Below are 12,453 nucleotides of genomic sequence, written 5' to 3'. Positions count from 1 at the left end.
TCCACCCCCCCTCCCCCTTCTCTCTCCACCCCCCTCCACACACAGAGTAAAGCAGGAGCCAGAAGACTAAGGAGCAGAAGTAGGGTTAAAATAACATCACCTCTCACACATCCCAAATGGCTCCCTGTTCCCTATATAATGCACTACTTTTGACCAGACCTATATGGGTCTTGGTCAACAGTAGTTAACTATATAGGGGATAGAGTGCCATTTGTGACCAGGATATTGAAGAACCCCCCATAATAATTGTAAAGACGGCATGCATTGTGTCTGACGACTGACTGACATGACAGCACATTAATAAACTATTTTCTGATTTATATGGAAGAACTTCTCACACAGAGATGAACACAACATAAGATACAAATCTTATGTTGTCATGCTGCCAGCTTTACAAAGGGGCTTTACAGCAGAGATCAACAAAACAAGATTAACATTTTAACACCACAATATCTTCGTATCATGCTGGGGTTGTGAACGCACCCCTGTGCAGCCCTGTTCTGGCCAAACTTCACAACTCCAAAACAGTTAAATCCTTAATGATCCATACTGACCAATATCCACCTCCAGGGAGGTTTAGTAAGCGCCACGATATTTGTATAAAGTGGAGTGAGACTTCATCAAAACCAGGCAGGTAGTAAATAGCAGTTCCCTTCCACCAGAGATGAAAGCAACAACTGTACAACTCAACATCTTGGTGTCGACCAAACAGAAACATATGAAGGGCCCCGAAGAGATTTGATCTTAGTTGCCTGTAGAAAAGCATGCAAACTGCACTGCGCTCACTAAAGCATGATGAAGTTCAGCGGATACAAGGTCTGTCAAGGCAGACTTGGATGAAAACAATAAGGTAAGGTAAAAAAAAATATTAATAATAATTAAAAAATAAAAAAGTGGAAAAGGAGAAAACAGAAATATACATCAGATGGAAGATATACACTGAGTGGACAAAACATTAAGAACACCTGCTCTTTCCACGACAGACTGACCAGGTGAATCCAGGTGAAGCTATGATCCCTTATTGATGTCACTTGTTAAACCCACTTCAATCAGTGTAGATGAAGGGGAGGACACAGGTTAAAGAAGGATGTTTAAGCCTTGAGACATGGATTGTGTATGTGTGCCATTCAGAGGGTGAATGGACAAGACAAAAGATTTAAGTGTCTTTGAACGGGGTATGGTAGTAGGTGCCAGGCGCACCGGTTTGTGTCAAGAACTGCACCGCTGCTGGGTTTTTCACACTCAACAGTTTCCTGTGTATCAAGAATGGTCCTCTACCCAAAGGACATCCAGCCAACTTGACACAACTGTGGGAAGCATTGGAGTCAACATGGGCCAGCATCCCTGTGGAACGCTTTCGACGCCTTGAAGAGTCCATGCCTCAACGAATTGAGGCTGTTTTGAGGTCAAAAGGGGGTGAAACGCTATATTAGGAAGGTGTTCCTAATGTTTTGGACACACAGTGTACAATGAAATAATGCTCAAAAGCTGTATATAATTTGTTAAAACAGGGATTAATGTAGAATACAATAAAAAAACATGCATAACACACAAAGCGGTAAAATGATCCTGTTCCAGTGCACTCCATACCTTCAGGTAAACTCAACCCAAACACAATCCTTTGGTATTTGTTTCATTAGTCCATTGCTGACATAGTCACTAATTGTTTTGCTTGTCAGCACTCAAGTTTTCAAGATATGCAACTTTCAAAATACAGAAATCATCCCCGCATGACGCAGTTTGTATCATATGAGGCTAAATGCATCACACGGGGATGATTTCTGTATTTTGAAAGTTACATATCTTTTGGGACTATGTCAACAATGGACTAATAAAACAAAAAACTAAATATTTTGGGGTGGAATTTTCCTTGAAACCTCAACCACCCAATCGATCAGTTTCAAAAGAACTAGGATGAACAGCTTTGTGTTCATTAGGGACAATAAAAAAAATGTGTTTACCAACGGAAAATGAAAAAGGAGCATTTCATATTGAACCTGGATAAACCCTTCCTGTTTCCTTCATTGGATGCCTAAAGAACATGATAATGGTGTTGGGAGTGTGCAGTAGCACCTCCAATCCAGGGGAGGGTGCTGGTGGTGAGAGCAGAGCGGTCAGAATACGGGGCACTCCCGGTGAAGCTGAAGGGAGAAGAAGCAAGGCGTCGCTGAGGCCTTGCCAGCGCGTTGCTAGGGCTCTGTAAGCCGTCTGCTGTAAACTCTACTGCTGCTCAGGACCAGGTCCCGTATTCATAGAGCACCTCAGAGTAGGAGTGCTGATCTAGGATCAGTTCCACCTGTCCATGTCATCTTAGTTATCATGATCGAAAAATCCTAGATCAGTACTCCTATTCTGAGGCACTTTATAAAAACGAGCTTAGGCCCCAAACCAGGCCCCCTCCCCTTCCTCGCTGTTTGAAGGGGCATCTTCAATTCCCCTCTGGGCCTCTAGGAGTCCTCATCCTGGTCCTCACGGTTGCCCACCACCCTCTTTCGCAGCACCTCCTCTGGACGCCCCTCGGGAGATGCTCTCCTCCTCCTCCAGACATCTTCCTGTACTCCATCTTCATCGTCCTCATCATCCTCTTCTCCGTCTGCCTCCTGCTCCTCCTCCAGCTGCTGAATCAGCCTGGCTTGTTCCATCGTCTGTTTCTCTGGAATGGGACAATAAAGACTATATGAATAACAGGCCAAGAAGAATAACAGGATAAAGACTATATGAATAACAGGACAATAAAGACTATATGAATAACAGTACAGGACAATAACAAAGTCATTATATTACATACTGCACCCTCCATGCCACTACTCCCACACTAAAAACAGAACTGTCCACAACTTAAGAATACAAAAAAGACAAGTCTGTTCTCTGTAAAGACAAATGATAAAAGACTACCCTAATCTTCTACTACTATATCCACTCCAAGAGTTCAGCACATAACCCAGAGTTACATTTGCATGGACATGGATTCTCTGTCATCTCATACTCACTCTGGTAGTAGTTTGGGGAGTTAAATCGTCGTGATGGGAAGACAAAATCTGCAATGAACACCAGTATCTGGAAGAGAAGGCACAAGAGAAGTTGGCTCGATTGGTGAGGAGAGCAGAGTTGATGGTACTGTAAGATATTGACATCTCTCTTTGTTTGCCTCCAATAACTTCCACAGCCTGTCATTTTTCCAGCAGAATATAAAATGGGATGCATTTGCTCCATTGTTTACATGTGTCTTGGTGGTCCACTATGTGAGGGCACGCACATAAAACTAAATAATAACAACACTTTTTATATGACCAGACGCCTTTCAGGACACCTTACATTAAAAAAAGTACATTAAAATCAAAAGTGTAAGATAAATCAAATCCTAGCTCAATTAAAATCAAACAAAGACACATCACATAGGGATTGAATATCAAGGAGTATGACTAACGTACCAGTCCCAAGACGAGGCCAGAGAAGAGAGTGGCCAGTCCAAAGATGACATATGAGCCCCACACTGGAATCCCCAAATGCTCTATCAGGTAGTTATGGCAATGCTGGAGGGGAGAGAACAACGAGAAGTCAACTGTCAGTTACAACTTGGCAATGTCTTTGCAATTTTTTACAAACAGGCGAAGGATAAAAGATGCTTCAAATGAAGACTGAGATGACGGCATTAAGAGATAAATAGTGTAACTACAATATAGTCTATATACACTGAGTGTACAAAACATTAAGGACACCTGTTTTTTCCGTGACAGACTGACCAGGTGAAAGGTATGATCCCCTTATTGATGTCACCTGTTAAATCCACTTCAAATCAGTGTAGATGAAGGGGAGGAGACAGGTTAAAGATGGATTTTTAAGCCTCGAGACAATGGAGACATGGATTGTGTATGTGTGCCATTCAGAGGGTGAATGGGCAAGACAAAATATGTAAGTGTCTTTGATCAGGGTGTGGTAGTAGGTACCTTTGAACGGGGTGTGGCAGCAGGTGCCTTTGATCGGGGTATGGTGGTAGGTGTCTTTGATCAGGGTGTGGTAGTAGGTACCTTTGAAAGGGGGGTGGCAGCAGGTGCCTTTGATCAGGGTATGGTAGTAGATGCCAGACACACCGGTTTGTGTCAAGAACTGCAAAGCTGCTGTTTTTTTTCACACTCAACAGTTTCCTGTGTGTATCAAGAATGGTCCACCACCCAAAGGACATCCAGCCAACTTGACACAACCGTGGGAAGCATTGGAGTCAACATGGGCCAGCATCCCTGTGGAACGCTTTCGACACCTTGTAGAGTCCATGTCCCGACGAATTGAGGCTGTTCTGAGGGCAAAGGTTAAGGTGAGATTTGAATGGAGAAACCTGATCTGAGAGCAGCACTGCCTTTCGTTCCATTCGATCAGTATCAACACATGCCTCAACGACACACTTATGGAACGTTCTCTCTGTATGGTGTTCTGGGAAACATGTTACATCTTTGGCGTTGTAGGAAAGATGCATCGTTAAAAAACACTCTGTAAGCCTAAATTCCATCGCTATCGGGAAACCGGGCCCTGGTCAAAGGTCAAAGGTGGTGCACTACATAGGGAGCCATTTAGGATGCAGACATAGTGTTGGTGTGGTGTGGGGGTGTTGGTGTGTGGTGCTGGTGTGTGGTGTCTGACAGCTCACACAGTGAAGGCAAAAGCAGCGTGGTGTTGGGGTGTGGTGTTGGGTTGTGGTGCTGGTGTGTGGTGTCTGACAGCTCACACAGTGAAGGCAAAAGCAGCATGGTGTTGGGGTGTGGTGTTGGGGTGTGGTGCTGGTGTGTGGTGCTGGTGTGTGGTGTCTGACAGCTCACACAGTGAAGGCAAAAGCAGCGTGGTGTTGGGGTGTGGTGCTGGTGTGTGGTGTCTGACAGCTCACACAGTGAAGGCAAAAGCAGTGTGGTGTTGGGGTGTGGTGTCTGACAGCTCACACAGTGAAGGCAAAAGCAGCACTCACCCTAATGAACATTGACAGCTTGAAGAGAGCGGACATTGTGTTCATCCTTCAGGGGGAGAAAAGGGAGAAATATCTTTTAGACATTTTAATTTAGATAATTTAAGAATTACCAGCTAACCTGATTAAAGTGTCAAACTATCATGGTCCAAACACACCAAGAAAGTTGTGAAGAGGGTACGACAACGCATTTTACCCCCTCAGGAGACTGAAAAGATTCGTCATCGGCCCCAGATCCTCAAAAAGTTCTACATCTGCACCATTGAGAGCATCCTGACCGGTTGCATCACCGCCTGGTATGGCAACTGCTCGGCATCCGACTGTAAGGCGCTACAGAGGGTAGTGCGTACAGCCCAGTACATCACTGGGAACAAGCATCCTGCCATCCAGGACCTATATACTAGCCTGTGTCAGAGGAAGGCCCAAAAAATTGCAAAAGACTCAGGTCACCCAGGTCATAGACTGTTCGCTCTGCTACCGCACGGAAAGCGGTACCGGAGCGCCAAGTCTAGGTCTAAAAGACTCATTAACAGCCTCTACCCCCAAACCATAAGACTGCTGAACAACTAATCAAGTCGCCACCCAGACTATTGCATTGACCCCCCCCCCCCCCCCCTTTGTTTTTACACCGCAGCAACTCGCGGTTTATTATCTATGCAGTCACTTTACCCCTACCTACATGTACAAATGACCTCTAACCTGTACCTCCGCACATTGATTCGGTACCGGTACCCCCTGTATATAGCTGCATTATTGTTATTTTATAGTGTTACTTTTTAAAACTTTAGTAAATATTTTCTTAACTCCATTTTCTTAAACTGCATTGTTGGTTAAGGGTTTGTAAGTAAGCATTTCACTGTAAGGTCTACACCCGTTTTATTCAGAGCATGTGACAAATACAATGTGATTTGAAGTGTCAGAGTGGCTGACAGGCACCCTATTCCTTATATTCCTACCTTTGACTAGGGCTCTGATGAAAAGTATTGCACTATGCAGGGAATAGGGTGCCATTTGGGGTATACAGACTTGGGCGTGTTGGTTGGATGTTTAAACACAAAACTAAGAGGCTGAGTAACTAGTGTAATGTTTGATATGTCCTGTTGTCCTGAAGTGTAATGTTTGATATGTCCTGTTGTTCTGAAGTGTAGTGTTTGGATATGTCCTGTTGTTCTGAAGTGTAGCGTTTGATATGTCCTGTTGTTCTGAAGTGTAGTGTTTGGATATGTCCTGTTGTTCTGAAGTGTAGTGTTTGGATATGTCCTGTTGTTCTGAAGTGTAGTGTTTGGATATGTCCTGTTGTTCTGAAGTGTAGTGTTTGGATATGTCCTGTTGTCCTGAAGTGTAGCGTTTGGATATGTCCTGTTGTTCTGAAGTGTAGCGTTTGATATGTCCTGTTGTTCTGAAGTGTAGTGTTTGATATGTCCTGAAGTGTAGTGTTTGATATGTCCTGTTGTTCTGAAGTGTAGCGTTTGGATATGTCCTGTTGTTCTGAAGTGTAGTGTTTTGATATGTCCTGAAGTGTAGTGTTTGATATGTCCTGTTGTCCTGAAGCGTAGTGTTTGATATGTCCTGTTGTTCTGAAGTGTAGCGTTTGGATATGTCCTGTTGTCCTGAAGTGTAGCGTTTGATATGTCCTGTTGTTCTGAAGTGTAGCGTTTGATATGTCCTGTTGTTCTGAAGTGTAGTGTTTGGATATGTCCTGTTGTTCTGAAGTGTAGTGTTTGGATATGTCCTGTTGTTCTGAAGTGTAGCGTTTGATATGTCCTGTTGTTCTGAAGTGTAGCGTTTGGATATGTCCTGTTGTTCTGAAGTGTAGCGTTTGATATGTCCTGTTGTTCTGAAGTGTAGTGTTTGGATATGTCCTGTTGTTCTGAAGTTTAGTGTTTGGATATGTCCTGTTGTTCTGAAGTGTAGTGTTTGGATATGTCCTGTTGTTCTGAAGTGTAGCGTTTGGATATGTCCTGTTGTCCTGAAGTGTAGTGTTTGGATATGTCCTGTTGTTCTGAAGTGTAGTGTTTGATATGTCCTGTTGTTCTGAAGTGTGGTGTTTGGATATGTCATGTTGTCCTGAAGTGTAGTGTTTGATATGTCCTGTTGTCCTGAAGTGTAGTGTTTGATATGTCCTGTTGTTCTGAAGTGTAGTGTTTGGATATGTCCTGTTGTTCTGAAGTGTAGTGTTTGATATGTCCTGTTGTTCTGAAGTGTAGTGTTTGGATATGTCATGTTGTCCTGAAGTGTAGTGTTTGATATGTCCTGTTGTCCTGAAGTGTAGTGTTTGATATGTCCTGTTGTTCTGAAGTGTAGTGTTTGGATATGTCCTGTTGTGTAGTGTTTGATATGTCCTGTTGTTCTGAAGTGTAGTGTTTGATATGTCCTGTTGTTCTGAAGTGTAGTGTTTGATATGTCCTGTTGTTCTGAAGTGTAGTGTTTGGATATGTCCTGTTGTTCTGAAGTGTAGTGTTTGATATGTCCTGAAGTGTGGTGTTTGATATGTCCTGAAGTGTGGTGTTTGATATGTCCTGAAGTGTGGTGTTTGATATGTCCTGTTGTTCTGAAGCGTAGTGTTTGATATGTCCTGTTGTTCTGAAGCGTAGTGTTTGATATGTCCTGTTGTTCTGAAGCGTAGTGTTTGATATGTCCTGTTGTTCTGAAGCGTAGTGTTTGATATGTCCTGTTGTTCTGAAGCGTAGTGTTTGATATGTCCTGTTGTTCTGAAGTGTGGTGTTTGATATGTCCTGTTGTTCTGAAGCGTAGTGTTTGGATATGTCCTGTTGTTCTGAAGCGTAGTGTTTGATATGTCCTGTTGTTCTGAAGCGTAGTGTTTGATATGTCCTGTTGTTCTGAAGCGTAGTGTTTGATATGTCCTGTTGTTCTGAAGCGTAGTGTTTGATATGTCCTGTTGTTCTGAAGTGTAGTGTTTGATATGTCCTGTTGTTCTGAAGTGTAGTGTTTGAAAAGTCCTGTTGTTCTGAAGTGTAGTGTGCGTGCGGGAGTGATAAAAAGAATGTGCGTGGTTAGGAGTAAAAACAGGTTGTTGTTTTAGAGACGACTACACACGGAAGTGGACATTTTGTGGCGCCAACCCCATTAAAGTTGCCCATCCCGGTTAAAGTCTTAAAGGAGGCCCGGCTGAGGCCAAAATATCCCAACTTCAATTCATTATTTCTCAACAATCCTTTTAGACAGAAAAGTAAATAAACGTCCTTCCTTCAAAAAGGACCTTTTCATGCATTACATTTCAGTATTTTCCCCCTCCAGTTTCACACATTAAGGCCCCGTAATGAGAGGAGACTCACATCAATCACTCAATCAATCAATCATGAATCCACTCACATGAAGGAAGATGGTCCAAACCAGGAAGACACAGGCTCAATGCCCTGCCACTTCTTCTCATCAATAAAGCTTAGCAAGTCATCTTTGGTGCGAGCCCCCTGGTACCTCCTGAACAAACCATCCTTACAGCTGACACACACACACACACACACACAAACAGTGTCATCATAGAGATCTACCACAATTAAAGCCAATATTGTGGCATTAAGCACAATAAAGAAACAGTCAGATTATTTGCCCATTGTGCCACTAAGCTTTAGTAAGGTCATATATTTACAGTTCTTCTACCATTGACAGACAACGTTTTATAGCAACATATAAGGCTAGTGTGTAAACTGGGTCTAGAATCATAACAGTAGCAACAACAACAAAAATAACATGTTAGAAAGACACTTCCTCTTCCCGACAAAGTCTGAAGCTAAAGTATATAACAGCATCTCACATTCCAGTGAGGGTTATTGGTTAAAATGTGGTTGTAAGATTATCATATTTCTTGATTAGTCTAAATAGGATGATGGGTGGTGGTTGAGTTGTTGGCCTGCGTCTGTGAGAGGAACAGGATGTGAGACATTGCTTAAGGCACTTACTGGTAGACGGTCGGAAGTGAAGTGATGATGAATCGCCCGCTCAAACCTAAGGCGTGGGTAGTGGGGGCGGGAGGAGAGAGCAGAATGTTAGTGAATATGACTAAATATCTCTCTGAATGAGTCCAACATCATCTTGTTCTTGACTGATATTACAAAGGGTCTACAAAAACATGAGATAGACCTAACAAATTATATCAATGGTAATAGTGGACTATAGCTGGATCAGATTAGATGCATTGTCTCAACTACAAAACATAGTGGACCTCTCCCCTCCTCATTCCTCTGAAAGCAGTAGGGTGCAGCTGGCCCAAGAGACAGTGATCTTTGGTCTGTTTAGCATTTTACCCACTAAAGGTTAAGATTTGGATTGGAGAAGCTAGGATGATCTGTACCATGGGAAACTTCGTGAAACGTGAAGGGAAATTATTGATAGGCAGTCAGGAAGCCAGGGAGATATACATAACGTACCAGGCTGTTCAGTAACGTCCACCTTCGCTATGTTGACGCCCATGTCCTCACCCCAGTCGGCAAACTCATTCCACACGGGCTGGAGCTGTTGGCACGCCGGACACCACGGAGCAAAACTGCCGGGGACGAGTTAGGTGGGGCCAAACATTGGCATGACAATAACATTAACATTAGATACCGTTTTTCAACAACAGACATATCTGACACGGCTATCCAAGATTCAATGGCAGCAGGTGTCAACATGTTATGAGTGACAGGTCAACATGTCTTAACTACACCATACAACTAACGTTAGCTACCTAACAAAAACACTCAGTAGTCCAGCAGCCTAGCTCTATCTTTCCAACTCCACCATGTCATGGTCTGTCACATCATCTGAGATGAATCTGAAAGCATGGATTTTAGATTGTTAGCTGCAAGCCTATGAAACAATGTAACGTTAGCAAGCTATCTATCTAAGATAAACTATCTAACTAGGTGTGCCCTCTCCGCGTGGCGTGGTAATCAACAAGTGCCGATTCAAGACTAGAAAACGACCTATTGCAAAGTAACGTTAGCTGTATGTATTGCCAGCCTCACTAAGCAGTTAGCTTATCATGCTTGCTACCTAGCTAGATGGACTTACAATTCAATCATCCATTCCCCTGCCAAGATGTCTTCCCAGTTTCCGTCAGTGATCTCTTTGAGACTGCTCGGTTTGGCCAAGGCTGGATGCGACGTCAGGTAAATAAGCAAAAGGAGTGAACATGTCAAGAGATTCGATTTTGATCGCCAAGGTAAAGAAGATAACATAGCGTCGCCAATTTTGTGATCCAGCAAAGGCGCCATGTTTAGGTCTACCGTTTCTACTTCCGTTTACCTAGTTACCTCTGAAACCGCCCTTCTCAGCAGTTTTCTAAACAACTGTAAAATATACTGCTCACATTGACAGGTCTCTAATGTCACAGAAAAACACACAATGTGTGGTATTTTATTTTCTAGTTTAGCAATGCTAAATATGTGTGTTTATTGCATCTTCCCTTGCCGCTTTTGGCACGTAAATGAAATGTTCCATTCAAGACCGCAACGTTTTGCAACGTCTTGAAAGAATCAGTTTCTGCTTTATGTTTACCACCAGAAAGTGGTACTGTGGCCCATAAAGTGTTTGTGTGTTTGTGATGCGGTTTGAATAAAGAGGAAACAATGCATTAAAAATACCTAAATGTATAATTTTTTGTGCAATTCATATCAATAGGCTACATTAGGTTTTTCTTTCATTATTTTTTATCTGATGTTAGTGCGTCACCTATACCTAAACTTTAGGGCATAACTGTACTTTAGCCAAATACATGGCAATTGCAAATGCTTTTTGGAACTTGGGCAGAACAATTTAGTCGATCCACTGAGGCAAAAAAGACAATGGGAAAGGGGGATGTTTATTATCTATTTCAGTTGGTTTGGCAATGTAAACATGTTTCCCATGTCAATAAAGCCCTTTGAATTGAATTTGATATTAAAGCCACGTTCACGTGCTAGTCGGAACTATGAAACGCTGAAAAGTTCTACTTGTTAACTCTCTGAAATGTTATACTTGTTAACTGGTTGTAGTTATACACGTGCCGCGTTCAACCTGTAGCGAGTTGAAAAAGTTCGAGTTTCCTAGTTCCGAGTAGCACATGAATGCGGCATTAGCTATAATGAAACAACTGAATGCAAATTCCCATAAATGAAAACAATGCAAACCATAGTAGTTGTAATGTGCATAAACTGAGTTTAGGAAACGTTACAACAATCTACCAGTTGAGGGTGAGTAACTACAAACCAATACAGTACCAATACAATGCACGATTTTCAAGACTGATCCCTCCCTCGGATCAACCCTTTAGTCCCTTGGCTAGTCATGTGACAAATAAACTGCCGCAATATTCTGGGGGCGGGGACTTGTTCAAATTCAAGCGTCCAATCAATGGTGGGTTTCTGACAAAATCACTATAATTATCCAATCAAACGCCGTATCGGAGATTACTGGGCGCGTTGGGAGATTTTGAATTTTCAGCAGCATTTTGTCTTTCGGAGCGAAATCGCAAGAACAAGAATCACCGCTTTTAGGTGAGTTCGGATTTCTACCTAAAACTTTTTTTTTTTTTGCAACAAATTGGTAAAGCAGATAGTTAATTTGGACACAATATTGTTTTGAACAGTTTTGGAAGTTGCAAAAACTACTCTCTGTTCGTCCGCTGTGACTTTTACTTTGTTTACATTCGATATGAAAAGCGGTCTAGCTAGCGCTAAATTAGGCTAACGTTAGCTTGATTAGCTAGCGTTAGCTATCTAAGCTAAAGTGCATAAACGCAGAGAAATTATATATTTGATAAAAGGCAGTAGTTATGCCTCATTTATAACCAAGACATATGATTCAAAACGAGTCAGTAGCAGAGAGTTTGAGATTTCTTTTAGTTTTAGATCATGATTCTCCACTAACGAAAGTATGCAGTACATTTGATAAAAAATCTTGCTAAATATCACATCCATAAAAATATATTTTTTAGGGGGGGAAACATCTTATTCAGTATATTTTAAGTTGTACTTAAATCATGACTTTGCCACATTGAATAGTATGAATAAGGTATTGAAATCAATTGATACTGTTAATTAAGCTTTTCCCAAAAATGTTTTATGTAAGTAAATACCCTGTATGTGTTTTTGTCTTTATCTGTTTGATGTGTTGTGTAAAAACAATGTACTGATTTTTGTAACACATTCGAATTTGTAACCTTCAAAATGTATGGAATTTCAATACCCCCCACTTGCACTTATTCGTCCCAGGACAGAATGGAATGAACTTGCTAATAGTTAGTTATACATGTGTGTGTAAACTGTGACGATCAAACACTTATTTACTGAGTCAAAGCTGTCAGATAAACTTTGTCACTAGTAGCCCTATAAATATGACTAATTCCTGATAATTTTATATGCACTTTTACATTTGGATATTGTATATATATTTTTTTTTACATCAATCAAATAAATATCAGAATTGTGAAATTCAATATAAAACATTATGAATCTGGTGTACTATTTAGTGCTATGTCACTAGCACCGCCTCCATTCAAATATGCTTAGCTAGCTAACTTT

The 12,453-nt window shown here is 41.8% G+C and overlaps 1 protein-coding gene across 1 annotated transcript; it reads right to left on the bottom strand.

The window, feature by feature from the left end:
* Positions 1 to 1,315: 1,315 nt before the first annotated feature.
* On the bottom strand, positions 1,316 to 10,186 carry LOC120023440 (thioredoxin-related transmembrane protein 1-like). The gene is made up of 8 exons (XM_038967461.1): positions 9,965 to 10,186; positions 9,340 to 9,455; positions 8,872 to 8,917; positions 8,285 to 8,413; positions 4,955 to 5,000; positions 3,432 to 3,533; positions 2,991 to 3,057; positions 1,316 to 2,653 (listed from the first exon to the last, which is right to left on the bottom strand). The coding sequence occupies exons 1-8, from the start codon at positions 10,165 to 10,167 to the stop codon at positions 2,448 to 2,450; spliced, it is 915 nt and encodes a 304-aa protein (XP_038823389.1). The 5' UTR covers positions 10,168 to 10,186; the 3' UTR covers positions 1,316 to 2,447.
* Between the last annotated feature and the right edge of the window lie 2,267 nt (positions 10,187 to 12,453).

This window comes from Salvelinus namaycush, chromosome 28, assembly GCF_016432855.1.
Source record: "Salvelinus namaycush isolate Seneca chromosome 28, SaNama_1.0, whole genome shotgun sequence".
NCBI classification, from domain to species: domain Eukaryota; kingdom Metazoa; phylum Chordata; class Actinopteri; order Salmoniformes; family Salmonidae; genus Salvelinus; species Salvelinus namaycush.
This window is presented reverse-complemented; position numbering and strand designations above follow the sequence as displayed.